The sequence below is a fragment of the Galeopterus variegatus genome, unplaced genomic scaffold (assembly GCF_000696425.1).
Source record: "Galeopterus variegatus unplaced genomic scaffold, G_variegatus-3.0.2 Scaffold2486, whole genome shotgun sequence".
Classification (NCBI taxonomy): Eukaryota; Metazoa; Chordata; class Mammalia; order Dermoptera; family Cynocephalidae; genus Galeopterus; species Galeopterus variegatus.
The window spans coordinates 34,356-51,733 of record NW_007728597.1 but is presented as its reverse complement, the minus strand read 5'-3'; the positions used below and the strand labels follow the sequence as shown (position 1 = coordinate 51,733).

The following is a 17,378-nucleotide window of genomic DNA, read 5'->3' as shown; positions in this document are numbered from 1 at the left end:
TGCCACGTTAAGCAACACCAGCTACTCTAGCACCATTCAAAAAAAAAGTAATGATTTAAAGCAACCTCTCTCATCCATCACACACTGAAATAACATTCCACAGATATTGTAATGTGTGTTTTGTATAAACAATACATGTTCTATCTTACTCAATATAAAAGTAAACAAAATAAATATCCACGTTCATAAAACTATCTGCAAAAGGCTCTTAATGCTTGCACTTATAAATATTCAATAATATCTTTAACATACAGTTAAGCACATTTGGTACAAAGTACAGAAAAGTACAAATGGAGATATATGATATTTTCATTTGTGTAATCTGCATTTCTCTGATGAAAAGATGTTACAGGTTAAATCCCGTTACAATGAAAGCTATAAAAATCAAAATGCTACAAAAATACTTTTAGACCTTTGCTGCTGGTTTGATGTATGATGTAATAAACCCTAGGGAGTAATAACAAGGTGTTATGAAAGCTTTACTCCTTCCTTAACTCCAAAATAATCTCATGACTGCATCATTACCTTAGGCTCCTACTTTAGTTGTCTGCTTTCCAAGTGGTCTCTAAGCTCCTAATGAACAGAAACTCCACCCTTTGTTAGTCTTCCCCCAAAGCACCAAGCAAATCCTGGTGCTTACTACACGCTTTGGACTGATGAGTAAACAAACACTCTAACACTGTGAAGCACAAGGCAAACAGGCCCAAGGACAACCAAGGGCGATGGAGCCCACTGGCCAAGGCAAACTCACATCCATGGTCCTGGTAATGGCAAAACTGGCCGCAGTGTTAATTAGGTCACTGAATGGGGCCGAAATGCCCCTTAAAAATTAGTCGTTGTACTTTTTTCCAAGAAAAGATAAGAACAAAGTTCTACAATTTGATATATTACATAGTAATACTTTGTCGGAAAAGTTTTAAGACAAATAACCCTATAATGGTCAGCTGCCAAAAAAAAAAAGACGAGGAATTTGGATATCCTAGTGAAAGTTGTTGTAACGGGATTTGACCTGTACAAAATTCTAAATGACTATGGTTATTCCTATGCTGTTATTACTTTAACTGTATCTTCTCAGGGAGATACAGTTAATGGGTTATTTAGCCAACAGAAGTCCCTTTCCCTTGTCTAATGGTGCTCTCAAAAGCAAGTTGCTTCATTCAGTTACAAATTGGCTTAGCTCCCAAGGCCAATCCTTTTCAACATATTAGCACCATAAATGAAAGTAAATTCCATTAATAGTTTCCTCACCCCTTCCCACCCCACCCCACCCCCAAATGAACACATTATTTATACCATAAGAGCACCATCATGAAGGCAAGACGGACTTCTGCAATATCCAACCCTCTGTTCTGTTTCCTCAGTACAGAATGTTCAGGTTCCCTAAGTCCTGTAAGTAAGAGTAAGACCAGAAAATCTCAAACCAAGTAGATATTCATGAAAAGGTAAGAGAAGCCTTCTCCTGAGGTCAGTAAAGTAGAGACAGACTCACTTTGCCAAGAGAGGTCAAAGAAGTTTTCTGCCCAGAAAGACAGGAAGTAAGATATATTGTAATCCGTAGGATTTTACTTTAGTGGCACAAATTTATTTGAAGCAGATATTAAATTACATTGTACAAATATTTAGCATGACTTCAAACTTTTCTGACTTACTTTCAAGTTAACAAAAAAATTGTCCTGTATAAGTTATAAAATAAAAGTAAAAAACTTTTAACTTTATTAGAAATGTGAATACTGGCTATTTAATATTAAATAACTATTAAATTTTTTTGACGTGAACAATATTGTGGCTGTTTTTTTAAAAAATCATCTTACATAAATACAGACTGAGATATTTATAAAAGAAATAATATGATATCCAGAATTTGCTTCAATAGCCCTGAGGGAACGGATGAGAGAAAACACAGAAGACGAGTGGCCACGAGGGAAAGATGAGTAATGGACACTTGGGATGTCAAGATATACTCTTCTGTCTACTTCTATCTGAAATTCCACATAATAAACAGATTTTAGAAATAAATACTGAAATTCCAAGACCTAAGAAATCAGAATATCTCAGATATGTGTAAGACACCCAAATCTATGAACATACTGAAAACCACTGAATTGTACACTTTAAATAGATGAATTTTATGTTCTAAAGCTATTACCTAAAAAAAAAGACACCCAATGATAATTAAAAATATGCTGCCACTGGCTTCCTCCCACCTTCTTTCTTTCTTTCCTATTTTGGGCTTGCCTCTCAAAAGAATCTGTAAGTTAGTCATGTATTCATTAGCCCTTGTTGTAGAAAATAAAATGACAGCAATAATAAATGGGGTATAATTAATATTTTGTTTTTAAAATTACAAAAGATTTAAAAAACTGAAACAGATTTTTGATTGGCTAAGAATTTTAAATTTAAAACCTAAATTCCTAAAAGCCTAAATTCTATTAGCTAGGAAGTAAGATGACAGAATAAAGGACTTTCATTTTTACTTTACATTCTTTTATACTTTAAAAAGTGCTTAAAAGCGTACGTTACTTTTATAATAAATATACTTTGTACAAGGTTTCAAATGTTACCTTTCTGACATAATTGCATTTTAAGGCTTTTATTTTATTTTATTTTATTTTGGCCAATGATACAATTAAGAGTGTTTTATAAAAACATGGATGACATTCTCTTCCCACCAAAAAAGAACTAAATAGGTCACTCACCTACCGTCTCAAAAGGCTCTACATAAAACAGTAAATTGGTTGTGGCTTTTTAAAAATGCTTTGGGACCCATAAATTAATGACTAAGAAAGGACAATAACAACTGTTAGCTAGACTCAACTCCTAGCAAATCTAAAATTTGGTCTGGGAAAATCCATCTCTCCACCAACCTAGGATGATCCTCACGAGTGGAGTCCTGAACAGCTCCCAGGCTATCGTGATTGACCCTGAGAACAGCAGGATGTGTTGCACCATTCTGAATGTTCATTAGCTGTGATAGTCCTTTGGTCCTGGGGTGGCATGGGCTTCTTTACTGTGCAGCCTGTGGCTGTGACAACTTCTAATAGCCACATAAGACCACATTTTCAACTCTCTAGGAGAGAAAAAATTCTTAACATGGGGGCAGTACCTAGCCTGAGACTATGTTCCACCTCAGGAGAGATGGTGCAGGAGAAAGTGTGAGAATCATGATTCCACAGAATGAACAGTAGTCATGTGACTCTTTTGATCAATATTTTGCAGTATATTTTCTTTGCAGTGTGTTTTCTTCTCAGTGTTATCATAGACCCTACCCTTCCTTCTCCCTGATTTCTACGAAAAGGATGAAAATACCCTGTTATTTATTGCTTTTATTATTTCTTAACATTTTCTAAAAATATTTTATAGAACACATTAAAATGTGAACTGACATAATGATTTAAAGTATAGCTTATGTGATTACTTAACAAGTACATATCAATCACAAATTTTAAAGACTAGTGATTTCCAATATTTTTTGGTTGTCTCTAAAGTAACTTCAATTATCCCAAGGAACATTCTAAAACAACCTGATCTCTCTGAACATTAATAATTTCAAAATTGGATGTCTTTAGGAATGCTGACAGGAGACTAGAACTTCTAAAAGTCTCTACATGACATAAGCCAGTAGAAAGACAGGTGAGTGAAAGGCCAGGTAAAGAAGGCTCATTTCAGGACCTTCTCAAAATTAATGCCTGATCCAAGGCAACCTGCTGACCCAAGACTCCTGAGACCTCCAAGGCCAAAATACCTTCCACACAAGCACCCTAAGGGTTGACTTTCAATTAATACTTTCCCAGGAAGCATGCCCTCATTTCTCCAGCTTGTGCAAGCTTCCATGTCAGATAAGTGTGGCTGAGCTTCATAAAGGTATTGGGCACCCAGCTAAGACATACAAAAGTATACTAACTGATAGGGACAAAGAAGAAAGTTTATTTCTAATTCTGACCAAAATAGCAATATAATATACAATGTTTCCTTAATGCTGAAACTGGGATGAAAGAAGAACCTAAGCACTTCAATTAAATTTTCTAGTAGAGGCCCATAAATTTCAGAAATTACTAAATGTTTATCATTTTCTACTGAGGAAACAGAAGCAAGGGATCTGATTTGCCTTGGACAAAAAACAAAAACAAAAATAAAAAGTGATATATTCAATATATAACATTCTGAAATCTTAATCACTGTACCTCTTTAAATACAGCACAAACTGTAGCTGGTGCTACTTAACAAGCATTACAACTTCCTTTTTAAAAAGCATTTCTTGAATCCAAGAACTAAAAGAAAGAAATTATAGCTGTAGAGAATGCTCCAACTTCAGAGGTCTCATACTATACCGTGAATCGTGTCTGTCACCTGGAAACCAGAGTGCTCCAGGCACGATCGCATGGACAAGCCTGCAGCAGAGAACACATGCACATACAGCTAAAGTGGTACATTACCCCCAACGCCCTTCACTCCACCCAACACAAAGACATTCCTTCCCAAGGAGGGGTGGGCTGCGGTCAAACCATCGTTCCAGGGACCAGAAATCTGCATTGCTTCATGCTATAAATCCCAAACATTTAAGACCAGCAAGACAAAGACACTTTGAATATGTCAAAATTAGACACAGTAGTCTGTGACTTATTTAGTTATCAAAAGAAGGCACCAAAGCAGGTATGAAAGGACTATTGGTAGTAATTTGGCAGCAATCTCTGGAGAGTATTAGCTAAAGAAATACTAGGTTAGACCAAATGAGTATACACAATACTAGAAACATGTTTTACTTGTGAGAGGGAAATTTTAACTACATTAGAAATAGATATAATTACACCATACTCAAGCAAAGAAGACTTTTTTAAAGCAGAGTAAACAAAACAACTTAAACTCATAATGACCATAATACAATGAGAAAAAAAGATAATTCACAGTATTCATTTACCAGGGACATGGCTCTCCCTCAAGGAGCATCAGTGATAATGTCTTTGCACAGTATACATGACCTTAGTTCCATACAGAAATATTTTTAAACACAATTTCTCGGTAGCCAATAGTTTAATATTAACTATCTATGTGCTGGTTCCATATTTATTGTGGTTTAACTTTTAAATGAAGTGCAGTAAAAAGAAAATAGGAAAGAGGACATTTTCTTTCCTAGATTCAAAGAGGACAGTGTCCCAAATTTTACTCTTCTTAATTACTAACACATATCTGCGTTGTGCCTTGATGCCTTTAATTTTATTACGGTTAGTACTCAAACAAGCACTAATATTAGCCTTCAATTACTCAAAAAACAAACAAAAACATGTTTCCAGACAACACTCAAGAGAGATCTCTGACGTGTACTATAAACATTCATGCCTGTGAGCCCGTTCATAACGGTGAGGCCAAATCTCTCCATTCATGCACGGAAGGAATTGGCTTAACACAGAGTCACTGTTTTGACAGAGGAAAGGACAAAGCAATCCTCTGAGACTTCTGCCAACTGGCACAGGTTACATTGAGTGAACAATACGTACTGACATTTGTGTCTTCCACAATTCATGATAAATAAGCAAACTGGTTATTTGTAATCAGCCAAACTTGCTTCTTTGAAAAGGCTGCTACTGGACGTTGCAGAGCTCATGTTCCTTCCCAGTATCAGAAAGGAAAAAAATCAAGTTACATTTATAGCTAGTTTTATAGTTTCAAGCTCTCTACTAGCAATTACATCTCTTTCCACAAAGGCAAAGGCTAAACTGTAACTTCTCAGAAGTTCTATTAAATTATTTTTGTTCAGGGTAATTTTACAATTAACTTTGGTTTTCATTGTCTTTGCAACTAATGAAAATAACCTCCTCCCCACAAAAAGTACAGTCTATGTGAAACAGACACTAAATTATATTGACATGTATTAATAAGATCAGACCAATATTTTCATTGATTCATATTTTCAAGAATTTCAAAAATTCTTATCCTTAAACACAGGACTTTTCTTAAGTCCCTAAAACTAACACAAATCCTAAACAAAACCTTCAGGATACAATTAGGAAGTTTGCTTCTGTCTCATCTTATGTAGAAATAGGAGCTGGAAGAGACAGATGTTAGTGGGACAGAAACTGTGGGCCTTAACCCAATCAGAGAATTTTAGCTTGCCTTTGTGGTACTTAACCCTTAAAGAACTGTACCACAAGCTGGCCGGTTAGCTCAGTTGGTTAGAGCATGGGGCTGGTAACACCAAGGTCCAGGGTTCGATCCCTATACCCACCAGTTGCCAAAAAAAGGAACTGCACCAAAGAGCAGTCATTTCATTGTCGCTATGGACAAGACATCTCACAACACCAAGAGGAAGAAAAATGAGAAAGCTGAGATGCATCTAGTTATTTTAAAATAAGTCACTTGTAAATCATCTGCTGGTCAAAGAACATGAGAAATATTTCTACTTAATACTTGATTCTCACAGAGGTAACAGTTCAAAAGCCTAAAACAAGGAGAGTAAAGGGAAAGAAGGGACATACTAAACTTAAACTGGTCTTTCATATAATTAAGCAAAACATTTTGAGAAAATACATGGACTTATCATTTGTGTAGGCATCTTCAATTAACATTTTTCAAGGAAGGAGTGAATTCTAATCCACATTCTTAAAGGATGATATAACTGTACTTACATAGTTGATTTAGGAGATACCAGTTATATTTGTCTAAACATATATATGCATAAAATGAATGTGTGTTTTCCTATAAGGTAGAGTAAAAATGGAAAGCAGAAAATTTGAGTCGTACTGTATTTAATTCTGTCCTTAATCCATAAATTTTTATTTATTTATTTATTTATTTATTTATTTATTTATTTATTTATTTATTTATTTATTAAAAAGATGACCGGTAAGGGGATCTTAACCGTTGACTGGGTGTTGTCAGCACCACGCTCTCCAGAGTGAGCTAACTGGCCATCCCTATATAGGGATCTGAACCTATGGCGTTGGTGTTATTAGCACCGCACTCTCCTAAGTGAGCCACAGGCTGGCCCAACCCATAAATTTATGAGAGTAATGTGATTTATTATTTGGAGCTCTGTATTTGCTCAGCTACATCTCTTAATTAATGCAAATCCTGACAATTTACTACCAATTCTGGCAATTTTTTTGTTGTGATGGGAACAAAAGCTTCATTGTACACTGTAAACATCTCCTTCCCCTATAGGCCAGATTTATTCAAGGAGTTCACCATAAATTGGTAATGTGATTGCACCCATGCCCCAGCAAAAATAAATAAATAGGAATTTTAAAACTAAATTGAAAATACTTGAAAAGGTAAAATCCCTTGCGCAGGGCTATGGAATTTCAACTTTTTAAAAGCACACGGCAGTTGCTGCCTGGCTCACATCTTGGTCTCCTCTCCACTCCTTCTTTCCTACCACAGCTATTTTTCAGAGTCCCTGAATTTGGTTCCTCTCCTCGTGTTGTCAGAGTATCTCCAATAGCCAATAGTCTACAATGGCCATTAATATCTGAAACTCTAATTGGGAACAAGTGTTCCTGCTAAACCCTGCAGAGCTTGGGAACCAAAAATATTTAAATGTGAGGCTGTAGTTTCATGATTTTACTAAGTTTAAACTTCGACCAAAAAAGAGTGCTTAAATTAAGAATTAAACCAACTGAGTAAGTGTATTGAAAATACAGATTCCCAACTATGAATCAAAGGAGTAGCTTTTTCCCAACAAAAACGGGCTTATTGTCTAGTAAACCAATTCTGAGATTGTGAGACAGGTGGTTATTATTCACTTAGAATACTCATTTCCCTATCTATCCAAGATGCTTTCCAGCACGATTTCCACCTTTCATCAGTGGATGTAGCTTCAGGAATGGAAACTAATTTAACATAAGCCTAATAAAAATATAATTGAGAAGCTAAATGTAGAGTGCTTCTCCCCGAAACTAGAATTGTGTGTAAAATATACTCCACTCTTTTAGTTTGGTAAGAGTTCTTTCCATTTTCAGTGGCTTCAATTATTCTGCTATTTATTTTTTTGAGTCACCTAATCTTCTCTTTTTTTCCTTAAAAATAAATAAGGACATAAAATTCTGTTTAAACAAATTTTATCTCCAGTCATTTCTACTGTATTTAACTACTACAAGGTAATACTTCCAGACTGCTAAAATTTCAAAAAGGACAAAAGATTAACAATTGATAGTGAGTCTTTATTAGGGGAAAGAATAACTGCCAATTTGCAGGCTGTGTGGCAGTTGGCTTTTACTAATTGCTCACGTAGTAACCCAGCACATTCTACAGCCAGGTTGTCCAATACAGTGGCCTCCAGCTACATGTGACTATTCCAATTTAAATTAATTAAAATTAAATAAAATTTAAAATTCAGTTCATCAGTCACACTTGACACATTTCAAGTGCTCGATACTCACATGTGGCTGGTGATGAGCGTACTGGATAACACAGATGCAGAACATTCTATTACTTCCATCACTGCAGCACTGCTCTAAAGCACAGGACTTGACTCCTAGTTTAGTCTAGTACATAGAAGAGCACATTGTGCACATCTAAAGTGCTTCTATTAAATTATAAATAGAAACGAAAGCCTCACAAATCAGACTTAAATAGTCATATCACATGCAATTTCAGTAGCTATTTACTAAAGTAATGCTTAGGGCCGGCCTGGTGGCGCACTGCTACAGTGCGCCGCTTGGGAGTGCGGCGGTGCTCCCGCCGAGGGTTCAGATCCCACATGCAGACCGGCCGCTCACTGGCTGAGCGAGGTGCGGACGCAACACCGAGGGTTGCGATCCCGTTGCCGGTCCCGGTCCGGTGCGGGCGCGACAATGAGGGTTGCGATCCGTTGCCGGTCACGAAAAATACAAAAAGGAAAAAAAAAAAAAAAAAAGTAATGCTTAAATGCAAAACTCAAAATGAAAGAACAGAAATGGGTCTTGAGGGCCGGCCCAGTGGCGCACTCGGTAGAGTGTGGCGGCGCTTCCGCCGAGGGTTCGGATCCCATGTAGAGACCAGTCCACTCACTGGTTGAGCACGGTGCGGGCGTGACACTGAGGGTTGCGATCCCATTGCCGGTCACGAAAAAAGACAAAAAGAAAAAAAAAAGAAAAAAAAAAGAAATGGGTCTTGATTGTTACAAAATGTAAACATTCCTCAAAGGAAAAAATGACTTTAAAAACTGATCTCATTAAAAGTGCCAAAAGGACATTATTCCAAAAACTGCTTTGAAATTGCAACTGATCAAGTAAAAAAACCAAACTGTATGGTAAGCACATGAATCTTTCCTGCTTCTGTTCAGTGTTGTAAGTTAGCTTCAACTGTAGCCCTAGCTGTTCGCCAGCTGTATGTACCTAATTACAAAGCAACTTCAGATGTCCTGGGCAAAGGAACACATGTGGAATAGCTATGTACCTCCAAACATGCTAACTCGCTCCCAGCATTTTTAGATCTTAATTACTTTTGCAGCTTGACACAGTCAAGGAAAAATTATCTAGTGAAAGGGTTCATTCACATTATGACAAATTTTTTTTAACAAACTAACATCTAGATTGCCAATTTAAACTTTAATATTTCTAAACAAATATCATAGACATGGACATGACTTACTTTTTAGATTGAGATGAAATAAACTGGTCTTTTAAAAAATTTAGTCAGAAAACTACTCTGCTCTATTTCATGAAGATAAAAAAATGAACCTTTCCAAAGAAGATTAAAATAGATTTCAAAAACCTACCGTAGAAATAAATCAACCTAACATTTCTATGTGCAGTCGGTGAAATGGTAAATTCATAACATAAACAGTAAAACAAACAAATCAAAAAATTCAGACATTTGGGATAGCTTATAATTAGATAAGACAATTCAATAAATAAGGTACTTCACTTGAAAATTAATCTAGATTAAGTAATATAAAATTTTAGAAAGATTATAAAATCTAACAAATTCAAAATTTTAAAGAAATCTCAGAGAAATAGCTAATAAATTTCAGCTTCACTGAAATCATACTTTGTTAAAAAATTTGGGACTATCCTCTAAAATCTTTTTGATTATGCTATAAAAACAATACCTTTTCCACATTAGAATTTTATCATCTAAATCTGAGCTGAAAATTTCCATGTGTAGAAAATCCAAAAATCACCAAGTACTATATACCAACATTATACCTTCTCTGCATGTAAAACTGGAAATACTTATACTAGCTTACCAATACATAATAAGTAAAAACAGAAATTAACTTAGAATGTAAACAATAAACCAAGTTTTGCAGCCCAATTAAAATAAAAGCAATATATTTAAATATCTTTAGTAACACCACTAAAGTCTTTAAAATCTCTTTCAGGCATCTCAGAAAACATGACTTAAAAATGTTAACAGGTCCCTCCCTCCCAAAGCAGCCTATGAACTCACCATCTGCAAAATTGCTCCATACAGCCGCAGGAGCACTTTCCGAGGTTCATCGCCAATGGTAGCTGTAGTGTCAGGTAAGGCGCACTGGAACAGCATATTACTGAGGCCACCTCTGTCAGAAGTAAGAGGACAGTAAACATCTGTATTTTGAAGGTGAGCTAAACCACTCTTCTTGGATAAAAAGAAAGGAGAAATTAGAGTTACACAAGAATGGTTCTCATTTTAAGTCTCAGTTTATTCTCTCCAGATACCTGGAACGTAAATGATTAACTCCAGTTTTTAGATTAACTCCACGAGTCACATTAAAAACAAATTCCCGGGCTGGCCCGGTGGCGCACTGCTACAGTGCGCCGCTTGGGAGCGCGGCGGCGCTCCTACCGAGGGTTTGGATCCCACATACAGACCGGTTCCCGCTCACTGGCTGAGCAAGGTGCGGGCGCGACACCAAGGGTTGTGATCCCGTTGCTGGTCCCGGTCCGGTCCGGGCGCAACACTGAGGGTTGCGATCCATTGCCGGACACGAAAAAAGACAAAAAGGAAAAAAAAAAAAACAAATTCCCAATCTGTATTTCTAGAGTACAGTTGGGGGAGAGTTTTTTTTTAATATTGCCTGTGTACAGGGCTGACCCGTGGCTCACTCAAGGCCAAGGGTTCAGATCCCTATATAGGGATGGCCCGTGGCTCACTGGTTGAGCGTGGTACTGACAATACCAAGTCAAGGGTTAAGATCCCCTTCCCAGTCAAGAAAACAAAAACAAAACAGAAAAAACTCCAAGACAGAAACTCAGAATCATGGGACAGTGTTTGAAGCTAAGGCTTCAGCAAATCTTCAGTCCACACTTAACTGTCATATGTATCAAGATTATACAGCAGTATATGCACAACTTTTGGAGAAAAGGGTATCAGCAAATTAGACCACAGCTTTCTAACCCCCCCCAGTCATGGGAGCCACCAGCCTCTTCCATTGTTCCATCCCATGAACATTCCAGCCTAGACAAGCTAGACCTCCAAAAGTGAGGCTAAAATACAAAGCTAATTTATATTATCATGTGCCCTACTTTACAAGGATTATGAGTATATATTGACAAGTGCTGCCAGGAAATAAAGGCCAATAGAAATCGTTTAATTTGTTGGAGTGAAAGATAATGGGCAGAAATTTTCATTTGAAGGTTAATGTTGCTGTATTAAAGTTGGCCTAACAATTTTGAAAGTTCCGCTTGTACAGCAGACATTCTCCTCCTCTTTCTTGGAAAGTAAACCCAGATTTTATTCAGGCAGCAACATGCCTAGCAAAAAACCTATATTTAACTATATACGGGCCAGCCCATGGCTCACTTGGTAGAGTGCGGTGCTGATAACACCAAGGCCACGGGTTCGGATCCTATATAGGGATGGCCGGTTGGCTCACTGGCTCAGCGTGGTGCTGACAACACCAAGCCAAGGTTTGAGATCCCCTTACCGGTCATCTTTTAAAAAAAAAAAAAAAAACTATATATAACTATATATACCTATGTTATATATAACATAGGTGTGCCCATGTTTCCAAGTGCTGGCAAAAAAAAATGTAAAACGACATGTTTGTGTGACTTTTGGAAAATCAACTTAAGACTTACTCATACATTTTGCCCTTACTCCCTATTCTCCATGCTGCTGCTGGAGCAAGGATACAATGGTGTGTCAATTATCAAGCCACTTACATCTCTCCTTCATCAGCTGTTCCCAGTTAGGTCCTACCAGCAGGGACACTGGAGGGAGGCTGCAAGACAGGAGGTGGGAGAAAGGATGTGTGCTGGCTGCTCCTGGTGGCACACAGCAGTAACCACACATCAGCCCAGCAGCTGCACACATCAGTCCCAGAACCTGCTCAGAGGTACCAGCACTAGAGCCAGAGGTCCAAGCCCCAGCTCTAAGGGGACAAGCCTTGGAATGCCAAGATGCCAGCAACAGCCAAGCAGTACACTCTCCTCAAGAGGTTGGAGTCAATAGCTCTGTGGGCGCCTTCCCTGAGCTTCCAGGTTCTGATAACCCTAATCTCTTCCCTTGTTTCCCCAGCTCAGGGGTGGGGCTGCTTCCTGATGTTGTTATTTTAATCACTTCTGTGCTCCCTTTTTGCTTTTTCAGTTCTCCAACACCTGACTCAATCCCCTATATTAAATTCTCTCTGTTGAAATACCTAGTGTTGTTTCCATTTTCTTGCCAGCATCCTGACTGGCACATATGGCCAAAGCTTTAGCAGCATCTTGGATCATGATAATAAGGGCCACAACCTAGGAATGGCTGAGCAGTTAGCTAAAAGGAGGTCCATCAAGCCCATGGAATTGCTATACCTGCCCAGCCTGGCTGCTTCCAGTCTTCTTTAATATGAGAGGGAAATAAAAGTGTTGTTTAAGCCACCGTCAGCTTGGGATTTTCTGTGTAAGCACCTGTTGGGGGCCTGAAGCTCCACACCCCTTCTTGTGTGACCAGGCCCACGTGACAATCTGCTTGTGCCAGATGTCTGTGCTTACGGGATATCTGCCTCATAATCTGTTTGTGCCTGGGACACTGTGCTCCTGGCTATGCAAGTCTACTCAAGAGTGACCTCTTATCTCCTTCCAAGTTTCTGCTTTCTTGTAAAGATTGGGGGCTTCTTTGCATCAGAGATTTTCTGACTTTGTTTCTTCTCAAGATCTTATCGTATTCCTGCATTCCTAACTCCTTACAATATGCCTGCTTTTTCCTATATAAGATGTAACCTAAGAATCAATAAACGAGACTTGATCAGATCAGGCAGAAAAAAATGCTAATTCTTTTACACTAAAAAAACCCTTAAGTTATGTAGCAAAAATATTGCCTGCTGAAAGCAATGGCAATAGATAGATTCACTAGAGTTGAAGCAAGTGGGGCAAGAGTGGTTTGCAATAAAGCAAGGTAGCAAAATGTGACTAAAAAATAGATTTTAAATTCTAGTGTTTCCACAGTGAGTGAGTTCTCCCAACATTGCTAACGGTGTCATCTTTAATTAAAAGAAAAAGAGGCAGAACAAGAGTAAAAGAATTGGAAACGATATGCTTCTGGTAGTCATTAGTGCTGTTCACCAAATATATCTGCTTCCCACCCTCCTGGGCACATGGTAGGTTTGTACTTCCTTGATCCCATGAAGATATGGGTAATCATGTGACTTGCTTTGGCCAAAGAAATGAGAGGGAGTGATGTCACTTCCATGTGGAAGTTTTAAAAGCTGGCATAGGATTTATTTTCTGCTTCATGTTTCTGTTTTCTGCTTCAGTGACCACAGAAGTGTGTCATTCTCAATAAATCTGAATTCCTAGAAGTCTATAATGAGCAGTTTCCTGGCAGACCTGTGTGAGTGAGTGATAAACCTTTGTTTTTAAGCTGCTGAGATTTGGGGTTTTTTATTTCAGTATAATCTAGTCCACGGGTCACCAAACTACAACCTGAAGGCCAGTTGCCTGTTGTTGTAAAGTTTTGTTGGAACACAGCCACACACATTTGTTTATGTATTATCTATGTATTATCTATGTATAATCTATGTTTATGTATTATTTATGTATTATCTGTTTTCATGCTACCACTGAATTTAGTTGAAACAGAGATCTGCGATGCTTTGCAAGATCATTATGAAACATTTGGCCCTCAAAAAGTTCCTGTAACCACCTTTTTCTATTGGAATTTAATTCGTGATATGATTCAAAATAGAGAGGGGTCTCCTGAGATCTCTGAGACAGCTGCCCACTAACTGGACAGGATTATGTGTCTTGACCCTTCTTCTTCCTGATGTTGATGTTATACTGGAAACTGAGCCTGTACCCATTCCTACTTTTGAACACATAACAGAAAGAGTAAAAAGAGCTGTACAATTTATTCCTTTGCTTGCTGGATTAGGAATGACTGCTGCACTAGCCACTGGAACTGCTGGTCTTACACATTCTATATCCCAATATACCAAATTATCTAAACAATTAATCTCAGATGTACAGACTCTTTCTCAGACTATTCAGGATTTACAAGACCAATAAGATTCTTTGGCAGAGGTGGTTTTACAAAACCACAGAGGTCTTGATTTACTAACTGCTGAGCAGGGAGGTATCTGTTTGGCTTTACAGGAAAAGTGCTGCTTTTATGCGAATAAGTCTGGAACAGTGCGTGATCACATCAAACAACTGCAAAAAGATTTAGAAAAAAGAAGAAAACAGTTGGCTGACAATCCCCTTTGGACTGGGCTCAATGGATTTTTACCTTACCTCTTACCTTTATTAGGTCCTCTTATAGGTTTACTTCTTTTGCTGTCCTTGGGGCCTTTCCTTTTTAATAAGGTCACTATCTTTATTAAGGAACAGATGAGGCTATTCAAGCATGGGCCATTCAGATTCATTATCAACGACTGGAAATGGAACATTCCTCTAATGAGCGACATCGATCTGCTCGCCCTTCAAAGAGTAGAGCTGGATAGTCAAAGACGGGTAATGAGGATGTTATTCTAAGCACCTAAACCTAGTACCAGAATAACATCCTCATTACCCGTCTTTGACTATCCAGCTCTACTCTTTGAAGGGCGAGCAGATCGATGTCGCTCATTAGAGGAATGTTCCATTTCCAGTCGTTGATAAAAGCACCTAAACCTAGTACCAGAATAACATCCTCATTACCCGTCTTTGACTATCCAGCTCTACTCTTTGAAGGGCGAGCAGATCGATGTCGCTCATTAGAGGAATGTTCCATTTCCAGTCGTTGATAAAAGCACCTAAACCTAGTACCAGAATAACATCCTCATTACCCGTCTTTGACTATCCAGCTCTACTCTTTGAAGGGCGAGCAGATCGATGTCGCTCATTAGAGGAATGTTCCATTTCCAGTCGTTGATAAAAGCACCTAAACCTAGTACCAGAATAACATCCTCATTACCCGTCTTTGACTATCCAGCTCTACTCTTTGAAGGGCGAGCAGATCGATGTCGCTCATTAGAGGAATGTTCCATTTCCAGTCGTTGATAAAGATGTAACCTAAGAATCAATAAACGAGACTTGATCAGAATACTGTCTTGTCTTCATTTCTCGTGTCTCTTGTCCCATCCAATTCCCACTCCCCCCTCCAGGGTCCTCGTTGAATATCCTGCGGGTCGGGACAAGCACCTAAACCTAGTACTAAGAGACACGGCTTCTCACCATATCCACTTACTTTCTCCATCTGAAAACTTCTCCTTACTCTTCTCTGCTATCTAAAAAACTACCTACCCTTTAAGACCAAGTTCAAACTCCAATCTCCTCAGTGAAGCTTTAACCATCTTCGCTGTTCTCTCTTTGAAGGGAAGGGAAATCATATCTAACTTTCAATTCTCAAGGCCCAGTGGCCCCAAATGGCGGCATGCTCAATAAAAATTTTCTGAAAATAATAATAACCATATGTGCCAGACTCAAAAAAAAAATTTTTTTCTGAAATAATAATTTTTTGAAAAATAATAATAACCATATGTGCCAGACTCAAAAAAAAAATAACCAGCACCACTCTGTCCCACTGACATTGCCCTCCTCCAAACCCCTCCAGTTATATTGATAATTGACTGTCTTGTACTGTTCTCTAACAGGCTTAGTGGGTTAGTCTTGCTTGGCTCCCTAACTAGACTGTAAGTTCTCTAAGCAACAGCCCCATCTTTCTATGGGAAGGCATCACACTAAGAAAAACAGCTTTAGAGACAAGGAGTCATGGATTCAAATCCCAGTTGTGCCACTTACTAGCCATGCAGTCTTGGCATGTCACTAAAGCTCTCTGACCCTCCAATTCATTCCCCTGTAAAAGAGGAATAACTTCATGTAGTCATTCTAAAGAGCTTAGTTATGGAGTCTTTGTGCTGCAACGTTTTAAGCACTGAAGATAGTTAGCTCATTTCATCTCCCAACAATCCTAAAGTGTGGATGCTGGTATCGCCTCCATTTTACAGATGAGGAAATTGAAGCACACATCAAAATCACACAGCAAGTAAGTAGCTGAGCCAGGATTCAAATGCAGCATATGGATTTAACTGCTATGTTGAGTCCTTGTCTTTAACTTCTATGTTGTGCTGCCTGAGAGACAAGAGGCAAAGCTGGAGGTCACCATGTGTCATGGTAAACATATGCAGTAGATGTTATGTAAGCTGCAAAATCTACCCACAAAAGAGCCTTACATCAGGAAATACTCCATATAAAGTTAAATGAAACAAATGTCTTAGTTTGCTAGTGCTGCTACAACAAATTACCACAAACTTTGTGGCTTAAAACAACACAGATTTATTATCTAATAATTCTGGAGTTCAGAAGACTGAAACAGGTCTTACATTGCTAAAATTAAAGTTGTTGGCAGGGCAGTAGATCAAAAGAATACATACCACATTCCAGGAAACACATACAAAATAAATAAAAACAGATTCTGACTGAGCTACTGAATTTTAAAGAATATGGGTTACTAGGGGATAATGGGGAGTTAGTGTTTAATGGGTACAGAGTTTCAGTTCGGGAAGATGAAGAAGTTCTGAAGATGGATGGTGGTGATGATTGTACAACAATGTGAATATAGTTAATGCCACTGAACTATACACTTAAAAATGGTTAAAATGGTAAATTTTGTGCTGTTTATTTTATCACAATTTTAATAAAAAAGAATGAAGTACCAATGGATGAACCTTAAAAATATTATGCAAGGGGCTGGCCTGTGGCTCACTTGGGAGAGTGTGGTGCTGACAACACAAGGCCATAGGTTTGGATCCCTATATAGGGATGGCCGGTTAGCTCACTTGGGAGAGCGTAGCGCTGACAACACCAAGTCAAGGGTTAAGATCCCCTTACCAGTCATCTTCTTGAGAAAAATAAAAATAAAAATATTATGCTAAGTGAAAGAAACCTGTCACAAAAGACCATATATTATATGATTCCATCCACATAAAATGTCCAGAACAGAGAAATCTATAGAGACATAAGGTAGATTAGTGGTTGCCAGGGAATAAGGCAGCAAGGAGGTACTGAGGAGTAAGGAATGAT

General features: G+C 38.1%; 1 protein-coding gene across 1 annotated transcript in view; it reads right to left on the bottom strand.

Annotated features, from left to right (window-relative positions):
* CHKA (choline kinase alpha) overlaps positions 1–17,378 on the bottom strand; it is a 71,986-nt gene that overhangs the window by 32,121 nt on the left and 22,487 nt on the right. Inside the window, exon 4 of the mRNA XM_008581905.1 lies at positions 10,366–10,477. Within this exon, the coding sequence (XP_008580127.1) occupies positions 10,366–10,477 (112 nt within the window). The remainder of the gene's footprint in view (positions 1–10,365; positions 10,478–17,378) is intronic.